A 20,017-nucleotide genomic window follows, 5' to 3' on the forward strand; every position below is an offset into this window, starting at 1 on the left:
TAAATTTTTGGCAGGGTTTTATTACCTGTACTTAAACTGTTACTATGCTATGAGTTCTCTCTGGTAACTTTATTTTTGCTTGTATTGCTCGAATGTTTGGCGGAAACCATCTTAATTAGTTCAATTAGACTTAATTACAAAATTGACTAATCAATTAACTGATTAATTAATTAATTAATTAATTAATTGAGGCGAAACGTGAACAAAATACTGATAGCATTGCCGCCATTAATTAACTGATTCTTTGGTGACAAAACAAAGCAACGATGACATAAAGATGGTGCAACGCTGAGCAAGATGTGATGAAAATAAACTTTCATGAAGTTACGTAATAAGGATTGTCCAATATTGTTATTAATATTAACACTTCGTTAAATAATGCTACATGCAAGATTGCTCAACACAAGCAAGATGTCACGATGCGAATACTTTTATTTCAAATTGATGGATTTATTGGTGACTTAGTATCTTTTCTTTCCATAACTTTATCGAGCTCGATTACCCTGAATTGTACAAATTTAGTCAAATTCGTCGAGATTGAAAAATCGTCGTCTCGTTTCTTATATTACTTTGCCTTGGGTTAAAATGGATAAACCAACGTCAAAATATTTGTATCTAATGTGATTTATGCTAGCTTCACGCTTCTTTTAGTACGGCCTAATTCATTCGTTCGTTCGTTCGTTCATTCGTTTGCACAATCCTTCCTTCTTTCCTTCCTTTACTTATCCATTCGTCCGTTTACTTGCTCGCTCATTTGTTCGTTTCAATACCTGGATTCTATTTCCCTTCTGTGCCCGCAGTCCCTGTGGTTGCACAGGCCGTTGAAAAGTCGTGTCGTGTGATTGATATTTTTTTACGTTACTTGGCCAGTCGCAGATCTTTTTCTCTGCATTCCAAACAAGTCCCGGTGTACACGGTCTCCTGTAGGTTATCCCTCCAGAACAGCTAATGTACCCTGCGGGGTTACTCGGGTCTGCATAATCGCCGTCCTGTTTTCCTTTACAGAAATCTTTATAAATAAAACAGAAAGAGTTTTATACGAATTTTAGACCTGAATTAAAGTCAACTATTGCCTTAAAGGCCCATGTTCACCACTTCACCCGTTTGGCTTTAATTTGCGGTTGTGTGTGTTTTGTTGTTTTGCAGTGAAATCTTGTTTCAAAACAATAAAAACGCCCTTTAAGCAACAAAACGCAGTTTGAGTCCAGTGAAAGTGAATAGCCATATAAAGGCAACAGAATGCGAGTAATTTCCTTATTTATACCAACAACTCGCTGTATAAACAAAATGACAGCCATTTTAGTTCGCGAATGTTGCTGTGAACCGGGAAAAACGATTGTCAGAAACAGAAGTCAAAGTGCCAAAGAGAGCGGAGGGTACGTTTTCAAAGTTTCGGCAATTGGATGGGGCCAGTATGCTCATTTGTTTAGACCAAATTAACATGATTATATAGTTCAATGACAATTTTTTCCTAGTGTAAATATTTACATATATACATACCATCACCACCTCCACCTTCCCCAGGGGTTGGTGGAGTAGGGGGACCGATGGGTGATGTAGGAGTAGTTCCCCCTGGGGTAGGTCCAACTGGTGTCGTGAGAGGTCCGGTTCCTGCAGACGGTGTCGTGAGAGGTCCGGTTCCTCCAGAAGGTGTCGTGAGAGGTCCAGTTCCTGCAGACGGTGTCGTGAGAGGTCCGGTTCCTCCAGAAGGTGTCGTGAGAGGTCCGGTTCCTGCAGAAGGTGTCGTGAGAGGTCCGGTTCCTCCAGAAGGTGTCGTGACAGGAGAGGTAGGTCCTCCAGAAGGGGTCGTGACAGGAGGCGTGGGTTCTCCGGGCCCACTCCTGCCCATGATGTCTGCAATGTGGTCACTGTATGCTTTGCCTTGGATGACGTTTTGTTGATCCCAAGCAGCATCCCATATCATGAATCCACCGAACTGTGGCTTGTTCTTCAGTTTCTGTGTGAAATAAATAATTTGCATCCTTAATGATACCTTTTGATCTTCTATTTGTCATTATTTACACACGACAATAGAATACAAAAATAAGATCATTAATGAAATACACTGGTCAACCAATGCCGTAGCCAGAAAAAAGTTAACGACCTTTAGATTTGACTACGAGTACGAGATCGAGTACGACTTTGGAATTTCGAGACGACCGTTGCCTCCAACTATAACTATTTCCTTTTGCTGACTAACACAAAAATAAATGTTAGCGATAGGATTGTTGTGATAATTTATTATTATCACTTAAAAGTGATAATAGGAAGCACGCGAATTTGGTTTGAGAACTCGTACTCAATCTCGTACTTGTAGCCCAATCTAAAGGTCAGTATTGTGACTGAGGCAATGTCCATGGTTAAATTCTCTTCCTAGGTATTTACTTCCGTCCTTCAAAAGAAGAAAGAACAACAAAACGAAAAAGGACTGAGGCAAGTACCTCGGTACCTTAATCCCAATTTGAACGCCAGCTCGCGATACTCCATTACCATTCTAAGATAAACACGTTTGAACATATACCTCATAAATCTTTGCCACTTCCTCAGGTGTCCTGTAGAACTTGGGATCTCCTGCACCTCCGGTAGCGGACGGCATCCCCACGAATATCTTGGGTCCCCCTCCCATAGATCTTTTTCTGTTCTTTAGTATCATCGCAATCGAAAAGTCTCTTGCTTGACCAGCGTTCGCTGCAAATTGAAGCCACTTGTCCATATTTGGATAAAACTGCGCTTGGTCCCCGGTGTGACAGAAGTTATTGTAGAATTGCACATAGACATGATCGAACTCGCCGCCCTGGTCGCCCAACGCAGTTCCAGGTTTGGGACCCAGGGACGCATCAGGGAACGGACACTGAGGAGCCCCTGTGATGAGGTACTTTTTGGCGCCTCCTGTTTTCTCCAACTCTCGAAGGCTTTTGACAAGCTGAGCGTAGCCGCCTGATTTGTGGTCTTCAATATCCAGGTCAATGCCGTCAAGAATTGCACTATGGGAAAGATACAGAAGTGGTTAAATTGGGAAGTATGTTTACTAAAACTGATAACAAATTATATCTTAAATAACCTCTAACGAAGGCAAATGACCTAAGTTTTCTTAAATAATTACTTGCTCTGTGCCTTTTGTCATGTCACACACCTATTCTTCCGTAACATTATCTTTAGCAAGCCAGATTGGCAACGGCAACTAACGGACTAAAGAGTCGACTGTTACCAAACCAAACAAAACGTGTTATGTTAAGTGTAACTTTAGATCATGCCCTCCCTCCCTCCCTACTTAAACCTTTAAGAAAAAAGAACGCCTGATCGCAGGTTATGTTAAGTGCGGTGTTCAACAAGTAAATCTTGCATATTAAGGTAAATTTTTCAACTGTCCTTTTGGAAACATCCATACGAAATCAGTTACCAGGAGAAATTCTGCGTATTTCGGAGAATGACGACTACTGACTTTTTTCATGTTTCAATTTGGAACTGAACGCTTCTTTGCCGATTTAGCTAGAGCATAGGATTTGACACAATCACTTTGGATAGACATTTTCCTCACTTTGAACATTTTAGGTAAAAAATGAAAATAATAAGTTGAAGCAGTTTTCCTTACCTCCCAAATGGTCGTATATTTGGCCTTCCCTTTCCTCCTAGAAACAAATCCCACAAATTTTTGGCAAGGTCGCTCGCTTGAGCGTCTTGAAGGTCATTGTTTCCCGTGGCTCCTCCAAGCGAGATAAGAACTTTCTTTCCAGCCTGCTGGCAAGCCTTGATGCCTTCTTCAATTTTCGGACACTTGTAAAGATTTGGGTGCGCGGGTGACGCAGGGTCCCAACAGTGGCGGGAAAAATTCACCTCGGGCATTTGATCTGTGATATAAATTAACGACGAAATAATGATCGAAGGGATTTACGACAATTGCCATCTTATTTCAAATCATATCTCAGTTAGGGTACATATTTAAACTTTGACCTAACATTTGTACATCCAATTAAATGGGAGGTGCAGTGGGCTAGCGGTTGTACTCTAGAGTCCAGATTAAGAGGTCTGGGTTCGAGCCCTGGCTGGAATCATAGCGCTGTTTTCTTGGGCAATTCATTTTACTCTCACAGTGCCTCTCTCCACCCAGGTGTGTGAATGGGTACCGGCGAATTTAATGCTGGGGGGGGGGGGACCCCGCGATGGACTAGCATCTCATCCAGGGGGAGTAGAAATACTTCTAGATGCTTCCTTATTTTTACCTTAACCTAATAGTGACCCTCTTCTAAAGTTTGTGCTTTCACTCTGTTTCTAATGTCTCACTTTCTACGAGCCTAAGATAAGAATTGTACAAGTTTTATTTTATAATACATACCTTTATTGTTTTTGCCAAAGAATGTAACCACAAATCCAATCACAATAATGTCGTATTTCCTCTCTGCGCAAACATCCTTGAGATCTTTTTCGGGATTTTGAGGAAACTTACCCCCTGAGCTGTTCTGACCCCAGTAAGCCACAAGAAGATGCTTGCCAACTGAGGGAGAAAAGTTTTATAATTCTTAGCAGTTTACTCGGCAAGCTAAGAGTTTTCTTCAGGCTACTGTTAAAAAGCTAGCATTCCAAGTTTTGAAAAGAGAAGCATACTTGTGTAAAACATTTTTAAATGATATACCTTGAGTACCGGGGGATTTTTTTCGCCTCTTGGCTAAGACTTGACCGAAACTGGAAAGGCAGCTTGAAAAGCCTCTGCCACCCAGGGTAGAGTAAATAATTTTGATTGCTCCTGCTGTAGTCATTGTGACAAAAACGGCTCGGTAGTATACCGGAATAGCAGCTAATAATACTCTTCTTACGTAACAACTTCTTTGTTTCCAAAAACGATGTGAAAATTTTAGTAATTATAACGCGTGTTCTTTTTTCAGTTTAAAATATATTTTTGGCCTCTAGGTGTTTCAAGGATCTGGCTTGTTTTGCTAAAAATTTTCAAACAATTTTGAGCAGTGTTGTAAAACGCAAGTGGCTTACACCACTCCAGAGAAGAGTAATAAATTTCAATGATTATTCTTTCTTCATCCGCAGCTCTATTTGGTGGAAGATCACTTCTGAGGAAATCATGCTGCTTATACAGCAAAACAAGAGAACAGAGGCGAAGTGATTTAATTCAGCGAAATTCAACAAAGCTAATTTCTCGGGCTTCTATAAAAAATAATGCTTGCTATCTCTATATAATTTATCGGCTTTTATCTAAAATTTAATTTAAGAAGATTATTCTTTCGCTGGAATTCAGTTGAGAGCATACTTACCACTCTTTTGAATAAACCAAGTCACCAGCACGTGAAAAATAACATGCACATCTTTGATCTGCATCGCAATAATCTAAAACGATCGACAATTATCATGTTAATACAATAATGAAACTCCGGCTACAAATGAACCGAGTCTGGGATGTTTTGATACGATTTCGCTTAGTTACTTAGCTTTCTACCCATTAAACATGTAAAAACACTCAGATTTTGCCATGCTATAAATACTGAATAAAATGCCTGAAAATCTTCATGCTATGTCCTAATATTTTCTTTCTCTATGGATGAGCAGTTATTTACAAGAATTACCTCGTGCAGTCAAAATGGCGGAATAATTGACACTTGTATTGCCAGCAACATAAAAGCGGCTTGCTCACTGACCTCTCTTGAAAACGTACCATGCGAGACTTAATTAATTGAATGAACATTGTCAACAGGCGGTTACTGATCGGGATGAGAGAAGGAATTATAATATTTACTTTTGAGGTGTTACATTCTCATGGGGACATTCTCCTCGTTCAGTTTTCCCTCCCAAGTGTCCCCCGCGCGCATTAGTTTCGATTCTCTTCAGGTTCCGCGCGCTTACTTTTCACCTCTCCCCATTTTTCAGCCCGTACGAAAAAATATGGTCTCTGAGGAGGAGGGAGTGCTGGGGATGGGTCCACAACTAATCAACCGTTCGAATTTCATTTTGATTCGCTTCATGTATCACGTTTTCGTGTAGTCTAAAATAGCTATGGTACCGAAACGACAAATGATTAGATTCTACAAAGAAACTGCTGCGGTACGTCGAACCATCTAGCCATTTTTGATAGCAAACCTGTTCAAGTTAGTCCTTCGTCCTAGCAAAGTTACGGTATCGCATTTTGTTTGGATAAAGGGTTAACACTTGAAACGTGTTGTTGTTTTTGTCAAATTCGTTTCACTGATCGGTTATTTTACCTTTTCCTTCGAGTGGTAATCAATTAATCTGTACCGAAATAAAGAGCCGTGTTTGTTTTAGGTTTCTTTTGTAAAAGTAGAGCTAAATGAGAGAAATCGACTCGGCCCTCAAAGTCTTAACTTTACAAAACGTAATTATTACTTCGAATCAGAAGAAGTCACCTCGAGCTTATGGTACGCCAGTAATTACTTACGTTTTCAAGTTGGAGCAAGCATTATTGTCAGCATATATTTATTCATTTAGTCATTATATATGTAGTTTATCCTACCTTCCCTCCTTAGCTTAGCACCGCTAAGATTTTACGTTGCTCGCTTACTGTATGTTCAGATACAGGATTTCGCGATTTCGGTGACTACCCAACAATATCGCACTGTAAACCTTTGTAGAGCCACAAAGTATCTTGATAAAATGATTACAAAGATGAGGTAATCCTCTAAAAAATTAATGAAAACGACTTCAAATATTTCAGTTTAAAAACAAAAGCTTAATCAAATTGCTTAATCTAATCTGTGATCATGATAGCAATTTTTCCTTACTTTAGAATAAAGATAAAAACAGACTTGTAAATAGTTGCTCAACGAGAAGCTTAAAGACAACATTTAACCGGTTAGCAGCTGGTGTTTCATTTAAGAGGGAGTGTCATATTGAGATTGTCAAATGCATGTCAGTTTTATTTCACACTCTTTTCACTTTTTAATTTTGTGTCCCTTGTCGTTTTTCTTGTGGCGTGTAAAATTGGAAAATAGGGAGGGGAAGGACGATCAGTTCTGGGACGATGTCTCCTTTCATTGTAAATGTAAATACAATTTTAAAGTCCATACGAGGGGGTTCCCTGTGTGGCGGGTTTTTTTTAAGGTGGATTTTAAAATTGAATTAATTTTTTTTTTTTTTGGGGGGAGGGAAAAGGGAAAAAGGGGGGGAAAAAAAAAAAAAAAAGGGGACGGGGGGGGGCCCCCCCCCCCCCCCCCCCCCCCATTATTGCGCACACGTTCCGCGCAACAAGACCGTGCTCCCGCGTGATATTTCGTGATTTCATCCAAACGACTCTACCGTGAAGCTGTCTCTTATGTCCATTTACCGCCGCCTGGTTAGCTTAGTTGGTAGAGCGCCGGACTGCTGTGCGGGAGAGGTCGTGGGTTCGAACCCCAGACCCGACCAACACTCAGGGTCTTAAAATAACTGAGGAGAATGTGCTACTTTTGTAATTACATGTACATTTGCAAATGGTTAGACATTATAGTCTTCTCGGAAAAGAACGATAAACCGTAGGTCCCGTCTCCTGTATCTTCAGTCTTATAACAGGGGACGTTAAAGAACCCACACTCTATTCGCAAAGAGTAGGGCACGAAGTTCCCGGTGTTGTGGTCTGGCCTTTGTGTAGTGAATTACAGTATGTGTACAGAGCATTTGAACATTACATATGAAAAATGCGCTATAGAAATTGATTATCATAAAAAAATGTTGTGGTTATTCATCGTGGTAGAGTACAATAATAAATTTTTTTTTTTTTGTCTCCCGACGTAGTCGTTTTTGGTTTTTTTTCAACAGCTGTTTAAACCAAACCAACACAGCGCCCCCCGGTTTTTTATAAACAACCCACAAACCCTCCCTTCCCGATAAAAAAGCTTGCCGGCAAAAACAGGCCACCCCCACCCAACACAACCACGGCGGAAGAAAAAAAAAAAAAAAAATTAAAAATTATCATTATCATTTACCGTATATCGCATGCTTTTAGAAATTTAATCCTGGACAATTGTTAGGCTGAACCAGACAAAGTACATTGAGCAAGCCTCCGGGTTCCAGGATCCCCCGCGGGACCATCCCCTGACGCGCAGAAGGTGTGCGCACTGACAAAAGGGTGTATTTATAGTTTCTGTTACTAACTAACTTTTCATTTGAGCTGCCATCCAGATGTATTAATCTTGAGAGAATATAACCCGCGTATTAGTGTTTCCTTTCCATGCCGGCAAACACGCGAGAGAGGCGCTTGAAAGTTTGAGACGCGATACGGAACATAAACATATAATATTGATAGAAACACACGTCTTTCATGCTCCTGGAAAGCAGGAGACTGCTATACAGGCCCAGATTAGAATATCATATAATGTATAACGAAAATTCTTGTGGGACCCGCCCATGGACAGCCATCTCGACAACAAACGAGGGTCTAGTTGGGGGTGCTGTAATCTCAGTTTTCAGTTCAATTCCAGATCAATTTATTCTCAGCTATAATATAAGTTAAATCATAAACTTATCACCGGAAAGTCGTGGCGAATGCGAATAACAACCATGGGACGAACAAGCCAAATTTTAGAGCTGACCAACTTGCATAGCCTGAACTGCATCAGATATATTAACAAGTTGGTTCAATTACTTTAAGCACAGCATAACTCGGGAAATAATAAGTGAATTGGCTATCGATGCGATGTGTCGAGACTCCAAATGTTTTATACTTTTGGCACGCATTGCAAATAAAAACAAAAATCTGGTATAGGGCCTTAGGATTTTAAATTGTTAAGTAAATTGGCAAAAGGCGACAAACCTTTTCGTTTGTCTCTCTCTAAATCTTAGAGCCTTGAAAAGGCCAAAATCAAAGTAGCATGTTTTGTGTCTTTTGTACACGAATATGAAGCTATTTATTAATTTTTATTCACTTTACATTACTACAATGAACAGTTGCTGATTATTTAAATTGTCTGACACAGCTTTTCTTGTTATTGTCCCACATCAAACCAGGCGCACAGTTCCTTCGGTATGTCTGACCTCCCAGGCAAGTTATATACCCATAGGGGTTGTGTGCGTCGATATAGTGACCGTCTGGTTCTCCTTTGCAGACATTTGCTAAGAAACAAAGACAGTAAATGAATAAAACTCATTAGTGCTGCCAGAGGAACACGAACAAGATAAGTTTTATCAACATACCAACATACTAAATAATTGTTTTAAACCCTGGCTGTGAGTTGTTCGTGGTGGTCCTGCGTGTGTGGGTAGTCCTGGAAAAGGATTGTTATTGGTGAAGACTACTTTTAAAATTCCTTTTCGGATCCAAAAGTGCTCCGTTGTTTGGAGGGGCTGAGAAGTTGAGCTTAAGGACGTTCGCGCAAAAATCTTCCGCCGTTGACTTATTTCTAAAAGTTATTCAGCACTGTGATATTATGAGTTTCACGTGTCAGAAACGTAAAAAATCGGGGGGGGGGGGGGGGGAGGTCACCGAATTCGTTGCGAAGATAAAATGTCAAAAAGACCACCCTTAATCTGTGGCTTCTTTAGTGAACATGGCTGCATGAAGTATCTTTAAGTCCAAAAATACTGCAAATAAATCCCTGAATAACAAGTTTCTCTGCCCCATGTTGTTTATGTGGATCTATTATTTAAATTGATTTATCTAGTAACGTTCCTCAAAGTAAATCTTATAATTAAGCGATCATAATAGCAACCGTCTAACAGCCGCAGCATGGCAAGATTCATGAGGATTCAATGCCGCGTGACCAAAAAAACTTCCCACATTGATTTTTGCTCATTTTCTTTACAATCTGCTAAGGATTGGAAGAGGAAGTCGTCTATCAAATAAATGGGGGTTACTGGCCATTTAAGAAAGTAAACAGGGATAACCTTACAAAATAATTTTAGGAATGTAAGGGATAAACGTCTCAATAATTACAGGGATAGGGTAAAACAACTCAATTTTAAGGATAATGAAAATGCAAATAATAGGGATAACAGCCTTAGTAATTTTATGGATAAGGAAAAACTGTCCCCAAAATTATTGGCATAAGGATAACGTGACACCCTCTCGGCCTCCCCCCCCCCCTTCCCTCCCCTCCCAAACAGGGCCTAAGCTAACGCAACGGCTTCCAGCCCTACATGTGTTTATACGTGACGTTGCGATAACATGAATAACATGCGCAGTGAACGTTTTCGGACTTTCGAGCATTCAGTACACGTTTCAGCAAAAAAGGTGAACAGTTGATTTGAACACATGACTTTTTTAAAACTGCGAAATCTATTTAGGTACCATTAACAAGTCCTTACCAGTTCTCGCTCCTTTGTGTACTGGTAACAGTTCTCCCTGAGGAGATTTAAACTTGCCATCTACAGAGCATTTTCCTTTACCTATTTGATGTAAATAATTCAGTCAAACTTGCTACATGAAAGACACCACTATGCAAGAACACAGCAAGACCAACACGTCGATAAATTCAGCAATTGTTTTTAAGAAGGCTTGACTGGCATCACTGATCGGCGCCACGACAATGAGAAAAGCTCTCACCAATCGAAAGTAATATTGCAAGAAAATCTAGATATCGATATTTAAGTGAACAGCAGCAAACATCTGACCGGATTTTCGAGAACCTCCCCCCAATGACCCAAGACACTGAAGAGTTCCACAAGTCCCCTGACACCACTTAGCGACTAGCACGTCACGGGCCCTGGCGACACCTGCCACTCCAGCAGGGTACCTTCCTAACACAAAGCCCTTCTCAGACAGACAGTCAAAATGAACACATGAACGCACTCAACACAAATCAAGTCTAGCTAGACCAAGGTGTCAAAAGGGAAATCCTCCCCTCCCACCTGCTTTTGTTGGCTAGTCGCCACCCAGCCACCAGCGGATAGCCCACAGGGCACTAGAACAGCCTTGACGTTAACCCTCCTCTAGTTAAGGCGGCCAGAGGGCTTCGCCCGAGTCCATGCGAAAACCTACGGGCATGGTCTTACGAAATGTCTAAGTACACTGACCAGAATATAGGTCTAAAACCGTTCCCGGAAAAAACAATGAATAGAGCCAAATATAAAGTGAACAAAATATTAATTCGATTATTTATCTACGTCTTTTTCATTCACGTTGTGGTGATTGCTCTAAGTTCCCTTATCCTGCTTCCGCGATGGCTAATACTCGATCCCTTACAACTCTGTATTGTAAGTTTGTTTACTTTCGTTAAATTTTGCCTTCATTTTAAACTGCTTGAAATTCTCCTTTTTAAGTGCTCAAAATACACTAAGCATTCGTTGTCATTATGGCGGATAATTCCCTTGGCAAGATTGCTGACAAATTTTCTGCACTCAAGATTCCCTTTAAGCACTGGTTAAAGACCACGTATCTAAAAGTTCTTAAGAAAATTTTAAGTAAGGTTTCACTGAAAATTGCACTCAAATTATCGATTGCAATTTCTATCACGATTACAAGATTTGGTTGATCTTCTGGAGTCTTGTCATTGCCCGCATAAGAAGGTAAACATAGTCATGCGCTCAACGATCTCTCTCTTCTTTTTGCTGAAATTTGTACTTTGTTATACGCCACAAATATCTTTATAATAATAGTAAGATGTTTCTTCAACTGGCCTAAAGTTGGTTGTTAATTGCCATAGCGTCAAACATTAAAATTTGGACAGAAATTTAATTTGGTGAAATATTCAAAACATTGCCCCTTCTACTTCGTCTAGTCCTTAAATGAAACATACTATCAAGTAGTTCATATACAGCGAACTAAAAACGAGTCTCAAACCTTACCACAAAATAATATGAAACCTGCCAGTAGCAGAAATTGGAAGAAACTGAATGTGGACATCATGTAAAAGACAACACGCCAATCTTCGTTAGTCGTCGTCTCTTTACAAATTAAATGGACTATGAAAACATCGATACATAAAATATGAGCATTGCTGTTCATAATAAGATTAATTATTTTTCCTTTTTTAGCCTAGTTGCATGAAAATTTGTGCTTAAAATTCTAAATTCTACGCGGTACAAACAACTGTGGCTGATTTTATTCAATATTTGTTTTGAAAACGTCTCTAAAACTTTGTAAATGGCTAAAAAGGGACACTTTGCGAGGCAGGTCTTGACAGGGCACTTGAGAGCAGCGGGTACGACAATCATCGACTTGACTGGAACTAGCTAGCGTGAAATGGTGGCTTATACGGAGAAACCTTTCCAAATGCTGGACAGCTTTACATTTGTATTGAAAATCAAATGGAACGGTCCTCACCGCTGAAAAAAAAACATACGAAAAATTGGAACACATTCAAAGGTATTCCACTCTTCTCGTTTTTACTGAAATACTCACAGGCATCCCAAGCTCAAAATTCGACTCCGCATACGTGGTGTATGGGAGAATTGTATGGGAAAGTCAACGATCGATCGTTTGGGAAAGTCACCGATCATCATCATCATCATCATCATCATCATCATCATCACCATCATCATCATCATCACCACCATCATCATCATCATCGTCATCATGCTTTTTTACCCTCGGATTTCAGAGTAGCTTGAACAGCTAATCTCTCCGAGCATTTTAACAGTACACAGCACGATGGTCAAAGACCAGCTGCAGACCGCAACACCGGGAACTCCATGCTCTACTCGTAAAAAGAAATAATAAAAAAACCTAATTTGAAATAACGTTTTCCTACCACAAATGTGTCGTGTACTTGTCTTTTGTGCCAATTTTGAAGCCATTTTAACGCCGTTTAGTGAAGTTATTCGAAATCGTTATATCTCCTTCTAGAGAAACAGAGATAAGGCTTAAAATAAAAAGAACAATTTTAATAATGTTTTTCACATTGTAGTCAGAAGTAATAATAATAATAGTATTTAAGAGCACAGGTTTCCTACGGTCAAACATATTACGGTAAGAGTCCTTAAATGGATTTCGCTCATACTCTTACCATGGGTAGGTCTCAATATGAAATAAATCACAGTATACTTTGTTTGGCTAAATATCGATTTGTTTTCGAGAAAATCGATAATTCTAAAATCCAGCAAAATTGACGCTTTCGGAGCTCAAAATTTATGCCGAGTTTGTTAGCTTCGCGTCGAAAAATAAAGCACTCTGGAAGAAAAATACCTTTTTAATATCGAAGAATAACATCAAATTAGTAATTAAGTTTATTCGACACACTTTTGATTTAATTCAAAATAGGTCAAACTTATCGCTTTATTTAAGTATGAGCGAAGCGAAATAAATGGCCGAAAATTTGGTATTAGACAGATAAATGATTGTTCTTTTCGATACTAAAAGGATTTCCTGGAGAAATGATTTAGTGCGATGCTTTCAGATCTCAAAGTTGCTTAAAATTCGTTAATTTAACCACAGGTAGCCCAAGCTCCTAAAGGAGCCGTCAACATATAGACCACATACGACATTGCGTAATAACGTTATTATAAGGGTTTGTATGGGAATATAACGATCGTAAAAAATAATTCAAAATAGAGGAAAAGTATCCAATAAAATTCACTTAACTATCCTCTTCTGTCTATATCTTGTGTTTCTATGCCGTTTGGAGGCGATTTGAAGCCATTTCAGTGGGTTTTAGGTTCGCTGGTTTCCTATCATTTAAGGGTTTGTATGGGAACAACGATCGTAAAAAAATAATTCAAAATAAAGGGAAAATATCCGAAAAATCGACTTACCTATCCTCTTCTATGCAAATCTTGTGTTTCTATGCCGTTTGGAGGCGTTTTGAAGCGATTCCAGTGGGTTTTAGGTTCGCTGGTTTATATAGAGAGGAAACCAGCGAATCTAAAACCCACTGGAATCGCTTCAAAACGCCTCCAAACGGCATAGAAACACAAGATTTGCATAGAAGAGGATAGGTAAGTCGATTTTTCGGATATTTTCCCTTTACTTTGAATTATTTTTTTACGATCGTTATATTCCCATACAAACCCTTATAATAACGTTATTACGCAATGTCATATGTAGTCTACATGTTGACGGAATCGCCTCCAAACGGCATAGAAACACAAGATATAGACAGAAGAGGGTAGGTAAGTGAATTTTATTGGATATTTTTCCTCTATTTTGAATTATTTTTTACGATCGTTATATTCCCATACAAACCCTTATAATATGTGGTCTATATGTTGACGGCTCCTTTAGGAGCTTGGGCTACCTGTGATTTAACCGACCGTGACATTGTTGATCTTATCAACATTATGTAAACATTCCACGCAAAGGTTAATTTTCCCCATGTGAACTTCAACTGAGTAAAATAAAAACATAGACTTGCTTACCGTGGTGTTCGCTGATACATTGTAAATCCTGTTTTCCTCATTTACGACAAAACCTAAGCCCTCGGCGAAGCTGTTATCCAATTTTCTTGACGCGCCATTTGTTACTGATTTCCACGTCTTGAAGTGACAGTTCTTTTCCATGCATTCTTGAAAACAGTCCTGAGTCTTAACTGATCAGTGTAAACAGGAATACGAAGTACTTTGCTTTAAATCAACTTAAAGCTTAGCAGCAGTGGTAGATAAATCGATACGGCCGGCGAATCTTCGTTTCGAAAACCGCCATTTGAGATTTGTCGCCCCTTTGTCCTACGGTATGCAGATAATTAATTCACACTTGAGTAACTTCCGGCACATGAAATCGACAACCACCGTGACCAGATAGCACCCTCCTTTTCGAAATATTGGTCGAGGCACTATTTTTATCATTTTAACATAAGCTCTCAATGAAGAACTTTTGGGCTGAACTTGTAATAAAGTTTCACTTCAGTTAGCCACCGTTCGAGAGAGTTGTTAAATGGTTGCATGAAATCCGGGTGGAAAGTTCTTCTGTTGCGTTGCTTCGCTTTGTTTCATATTTTTTTATCCAGTTCTTACCCTTGTTCAAATTCTTGTCCCTTCTTCAGTGGAAAATTTGAAACGACGTTAAAATCCCTATAAGACGGAGATCTCTTTTAGACGAACTGAGTTGGAGCCGGTCCCGAAGGTACCCGTTTCAGAGAGAGTTGGCTGTACACAAAGCCTTAGATGGCGTCGTTGGATCCGTCTCCCGTGAATGTCAGTTAAAAATATATATTCCGCTGTGTAGTCTAGCCTGTAAACAAGCTCTCCTTCTTTCTCCTGTAGAGGATTGGGCGAAATAAAAGCGGGAAGGAAAGGTGGGGAAGGGGTGGGGAAAAAAGGGACCATATATCATGTATATGCAGTTGTAATACCAGTCACGGTAAACAATTTATAATAAAACGCTGAACATTTATGACTGTATAAAAAATTATTGGTGTAAAAATTAAGGAAAGGGTGCTTTTCACTTCATTAGATTAAGCTAGGTGAAGAAAAGTACACGTAATCAGAAGTTTGTTATGGACTTCTGACGTGATGCCATATTTTGTATTTATTTCTGCAAAGTACAACAAAGCATTTATACCAAAGTAGCATTATTAAAAAAAAATGAGCATAATTACAGTTGAGCATTATATCGGACAAAAAACAAGCATTGTTAGAAGCATAACATTCCCTTTTTACCAGCGTAATTGGAAGGGCCTCTGGTATTCAGTTAGAAAGAACTTGCATTCAAAAGATACCGCGTTCTAGAAACAAGTCACCCCGTTTTGGCTGCTGATATTTTGGAACTTTTGTGTGTTCAAAATACCATATCTCGTTCTAGATATCGTCTGACTGATTGAAAATCCCGTTCTAGATCGGGAACGCAAAACCACGACCTCATTGGACGGCACAGAGCCGTTTTTGGGGAATAAGCCAGCTTCGACAACTCCTTCCTAATAAAGTTCGCCTATTGAATTGAGAATTAAGGTGATTATAAAGTTATTACTTTATATCTCTTGTTGTTTGGAAACTTGAGTCGTATTATAATTATAACCGTCTTATTTTTGAAGGAATAGACTGCGGATAATATTTGAAACTTAAACCGTTTTCCCCTAATAGCTTCCAAATCAACTCAAAAACACACCGGAAAACAGGTTTAAAAACAAAATATTTATATAATGACTATGATATTTTTAAAACATTTGGGTTCCCTGACGGCGAGGCGCTTGTCCCTCCCCGCAAGCTCTGGCGGGGAGCACCTTCCCTTGTTTACGCCGGACCCCAACAGAATATATACATGGTCATATTTTTTAACATTCACGGAAGACGGATCCAACGATAACATCTTAGATTTTGCTTTCACCTGTTTTGCCTTGACCTAATCAAGAACTTGGACAAAGGTAAGAACAAAAAAAAACTATAAAGCGAAGCAACGCAACAGAAGAACCTTAGACCGGGAGTTAAAAGCGCTGTCATGCAACTATTTAGCAACTTTCACAAACGGTAGCTACCTGAAGTGAAACTTAATTACATGTTCAGCCCAAAAGTTTTTCATTTAGAGCTTATATTAATATAGCAATAATATGGTGCCTCAACCAATACTATACCAAAACGCAGGGTGCTATCTGGGATCTGGTCACGGCGGTTGTCGATTTCATGTGCCGGGAGTTACGCAAGTGTGAAATACATTATCTGCACACCGCATGACAAAGGGCCGACAAATCTCAGTTTTCGAAAAGAAGATTTGCCGGCCGAATCGATTTGTCAACCACTGCTACTGTCCGGAACGTTTCGGTCCGATTTTCGGATAGGATATGCCTTCTAATTACACGGATAGGATAGGCCTTCTGTTTACACGGGGCCGTTCTGGAACCGGTGCGGGACGGAACCAAAACTGGACCTGCTATTTTGCAGGTCAAGTTATGGAACCGTTCCGGACCGGTTCCAGAACCGTCCTGTGTAAATACATGGATCGGTGCCAAACGCTTCCGTGTAAACAGAGGCCGATCCGGTCCGGTCCAGTTCGGAACGGCTCCGGTCCGGTCGGACCGTGTAAACGTAGCCTAGCTGGTTAGAGTATAAAAATGACTGAAAAAACGGCAAGGACAGGACTAACACCAGGTGTCCGTCTTATAGAGATCTTCAATAAGGGAGAGTTGACTCTACAACTGTTTTGCCTTAGCCTAATCAAGAATTTGAACAAGGGTAAGAACTGGATAAAAAATATGCAGCAAAGCGAAGCAACGCAACAGAAGAACTTTCGACCCGGAAGTTAAAAGCGCTTTCATGCAACCATTTTACAAGTTCAGCCCAAAAGTTTTTCATTGAGAGCTTATGTTAAAATGATAAAAATAGTGCCTCAACCAATCACCAAAAAGCAGGGTGCTTTCTGGTCACGGTGGTTGTCGATTTCATGTGCCGGAAGTTACTCAAGTGTGAATTAATTATCTGCATACCGCAGGACAAAGGGGCGACAAATCTCAAATGGCGGTTTTCGAAACGAAGATTCGCCGGCCGTATCGATTTATCTACCACTGCTGCTAAGCTTTAAGTTGATTTAAAGCAAAGTACTTCGTATTCCTGTTTACACTGATCAGTTAAGACTCAGGACTGTTTTCAAGAATGCATGGAAAAGAACTGTCACTTCAAGACGTGGAAATCAGTTACAAATGGCGCGTCAAGAAAATTGGATAACAGCTTCGCCGAGGGCTTAGGTTTTGTCGTAAATGAGGAAAACAGGATTTACAATGTATCAGCGAACACCACGGTAAGCAAGTCTATGTTTTTATTTTACTCAGTTGAAGTTCACATGGGGAAAATTAACCTTTGCGTGGAATGTTTACATAATGTTGATAAGATCAACAATGTCACGGTCGGTTAAATTAACGAATTTTAAGCAACTTTGAGATCTGATAGCATCGCACTAAATCATTTCTCCAGGAAATCCTTTTAGTAACGAAAAGAACAATCATTTATCTGTCTAATACCAAATTTTCGGCCATTTATTTCGCTTCGCTCATACTTAAATAAAGCGATAAGTTTGACCTATTTTGAATTAAATCAAAAGTGTGTCGAATAAACTTAATTATATTTTGTAAATAAAAGGACTTTAAGAGCAGAAATTGCTTTCGACGTACTAATTTGATGTTATTCTTCGATATTAAATAGGTATTTTTCTTCCAGAGTGCTTTATTTTTCGACGCGAAGCTAACAAACTCGGCATAAATTTTGAGCTCCGAAAGCGTCAATTTTGCTGGATTTTAGAATTATCGATTTTCTCGAAAACAAATCGATATTTAGCCAAACAAAGTATACTGTGATTTATTTTATATTAAGGCCTACCCATGGTAAGAGAATGAGCGAAATCCATTACAGGGCTCTTGCCAAGAATTTTCATTTTTGTTTGAAATTTGTGCATATGTCCTCTGAGGGTCCTGCCAGACGCCGGAAATCGACTCACGATAAGGCTCTTGTTTTCGGCTTGCCGCTCGGCGCATCGGCTCCGGCGAGTCTGCGTTCACAGTTCTCGCGCAGTTCTGTTGTGTATGTCGCATGAGCGGGCGGTGGTGTGGGGGGGGTGTTGGTGGAGGGGGGGTTGTATTGGGGGTTGGTAGTGGTGGTTTGGGGTGTGGGGGGGGGGGGGGTGTAGGGGAGGAGGGGGGGGTGGGGAGGTGGGTGATGGGGAGGGGTGAGGGGTGGGTGGGTTGGCTAGGAGGAGGGGAGGAGTGGTGGGTTGAATTGGTGAAGAGGAGGTTAGGGGGGGGGGGGGGGTTTTGGTGGTGGGAATTGTTGAGAGAAGATTGGGGGGGGGGGGGAGGGGTTGAGAGGGTGGAGGGGGGGAGGGTGGAGAAGGTTGTGAAAATGTGTTGGTGGGTGATATGTAGAAAGAGAGGTTGAGGGAGGGGGGGGGGGGGTGGGTGTGTAGGTAAGGGGGGTTTGGGGTGGATGGGGTGTGTGGGGGTTGGGGGTGGGGAGATGATATGATAAGAGGGGTTAGTGAAGAGGAGAGTATTGGGATTTTGATGTTGAGAGGGGGGGGGGGAGGGGGGGGGGGGAGATGGAAGGGAGGGGGTGGGGGGGGGGGTGAGAGGGGGAGAGAGGATGGAGGGTGGGGGGGGGAGGGGGGAGATAAGGGTAGGTGAGGGAGGAGAGAGGGGGAGGGGGTGGAGGGAGGGTAGGGGTAGGGGGAGAGTTTGTGAGGTGATGGTGGGAATAGGTGGGGGGGTGGGGAGGAGAGAGCTAGTAGGAGTGGAGTTATGGGATGGAGAGGAGAAAAGGAGTTAGAGGGGAGAGAGAGTTATTGGAGGGTGGGGGAGAGGAAGTGGAGATGGAGGTAAGGGAGGGTGTTGAGGGTTTGTGTATGGGGTGGATGAAGAGTGGGTAGAGATGTGAGGAAAGTTGTGTTGGGAGATTTGAGGAGGGTGGGGGAGAAGAGTAGAGGGGAAGCTATGGGAGATGAGTGATAGGGAGCTAAAGAGGGAGTTGATAGGGGGGGGAGGGTGAGGAGCCTAGGTGAAGGGGGGGGAGAGGTGTGGACCAGAGAAGAAAGGAAAGCCGTAAGTTGAGAAATGAACTGAAGTACAGGCGATCCTAAGAGCAGGACCCTCTTAAGATTTCTATGGCGCAAATTAACATGTTAATATGACCAAATGCGCCTTACGAATATATAGAAAAAAAAATAACAAATAAAAATACTTAGAATATAAGAGTTTTAAAAACCAGCTATTTACAATAATGTACATATGACTAAAAAAAATACTAAGAATAAAGGAGATATAAAGAAGGCCAATAATTTAAATCAACCAATCACATTTATCAATTGCATGCAGGTCCATATTTTCTATGTACTGCACCAGGTACTGCCCCGAAAGATCCCGCGCGAACCCTGCCTTAGTCGTGTATAAAGAAGTACTTATTGAACAGTTTACTTACGTTTAATACTGGACATAGGTGCTGTTGTGACCAAAAATTAAGTAAGCTCCCCGTGATAGTACTCCTGTAACCAAAGCAATCCAACAACGAGGCAGCGGTAGGTCATGTTTTGACGGCCTTCTGTGCACGAGCCTGAATTTTATACTTCCTACACTTCACATCAGTAGTATGTGTTAACTGCGACGGTAACTAATTAAAACCTAGAGCCATGCCAAGATAATTGAAGTTCTATAGATGTACCGGGAAGTCATTTAGGAGTTAAATGCTTTAAAAATAAGAAATATGCGGATAGGTACTAACATCAAAGTGAGTAAGTGGTTTC

The 20,017-nt window shown here is 40.6% G+C and overlaps 2 protein-coding genes across 3 annotated transcripts; both read right to left on the minus strand.

The window, feature by feature from the left end:
* Positions 1-119: 119 nt before the first annotated feature.
* LOC144632995 (uncharacterized) lies at positions 120-6,615 on the minus strand. 2 transcript variants are annotated; one of them, XM_078491762.1, is made up of 7 exons: positions 6,473-6,615; positions 5,262-5,334; positions 4,334-4,492; positions 3,593-3,848; positions 2,522-2,984; positions 1,501-1,957; positions 120-1,009 (listed from the first exon to the last, which is right to left on the minus strand). In XM_078491762.1, exons 2-7 carry the CDS (start codon positions 5,323-5,325, stop codon positions 723-725), a joined length of 1,686 nt encoding a protein of 561 aa, XP_078347888.1. In that variant the 5' UTR covers positions 5,326-5,334; positions 6,473-6,615; the 3' UTR covers positions 120-722. The 2 variants fall into 2 exon arrangements, with proteins under 2 accessions (XP_078347888.1, XP_078347889.1); XM_078491763.1 differs by lacking the exon at positions 6,473-6,615 and having other exon boundaries at positions 5,262-6,210.
* A 1,967-nt stretch (positions 6,616-8,582) lies between these two features.
* On the minus strand, positions 8,583-12,681 carry LOC144631419 (uncharacterized). The gene is made up of 4 exons (XM_078489851.1): positions 12,621-12,681; positions 11,716-11,832; positions 10,237-10,317; positions 8,583-9,045 (listed from the first exon to the last, which is right to left on the minus strand). The coding sequence occupies exons 1-4, from the start codon at positions 12,664-12,666 to the stop codon at positions 8,888-8,890; spliced, it is 402 nt and encodes a 133-aa protein (XP_078345977.1). The 5' UTR covers positions 12,667-12,681; the 3' UTR covers positions 8,583-8,887.
* Positions 12,682-20,017: the final 7,336 nt, after the last annotated feature.

The sequence above is a fragment of the Oculina patagonica genome, chromosome 12 (genome assembly GCF_052425735.1).
Source record: "Oculina patagonica isolate OP01 chromosome 12, crgOcupat, whole genome shotgun sequence".
In the NCBI taxonomy this organism is placed as follows: Eukaryota; Metazoa; Cnidaria; class Anthozoa; order Scleractinia; family Oculinidae; genus Oculina; species Oculina patagonica.

What these genes read in the sequence shown, in the direction of transcription:
- LOC144632995 (XM_078491762.1), bottom strand. Translation starts at nt 5,325, where the DNA reads ATGCAGATCAAAGATGTGCATGTTATTTTTCACGTGCTGGTGACTTGG. An exon ending in AATATACGACCATTTGGGAG is followed by an intron (nt 2,985 to 3,592) that starts GTAAGGAAAACT and finishes TCTTTCCCATAG; the next exon opens with TGCAATTCTTGACGGCATTG. An exon ending in GGAAGGTGGAGGTGGTGATG is followed by an intron (nt 1,010 to 1,500) that starts GTATGTATATAT and finishes TTATTTATAAAG; the next exon opens with ATTTCTGTAAAGGAAAACAG.
- LOC144631419 (XM_078489851.1), bottom strand. Translation starts at nt 12,666, where the DNA reads ATGGCTTCAAAATTGGCACAAAAGACAAGTACACGACACATTTGTG. An exon ending in AAGTACACGACACATTTGTG is followed by an intron (nt 11,833 to 12,620) that starts GTAGGAAAACGT and finishes ATGTTTTCATAG; the next exon opens with TCCATTTAATTTGTAAAGAG. An exon ending in AGGTTTCATATTATTTTGTG is followed by an intron (nt 10,318 to 11,715) that starts GTAAGGTTTGAG and finishes TACATCAAATAG; the next exon opens with GTAAAGGAAAATGCTCTGTA.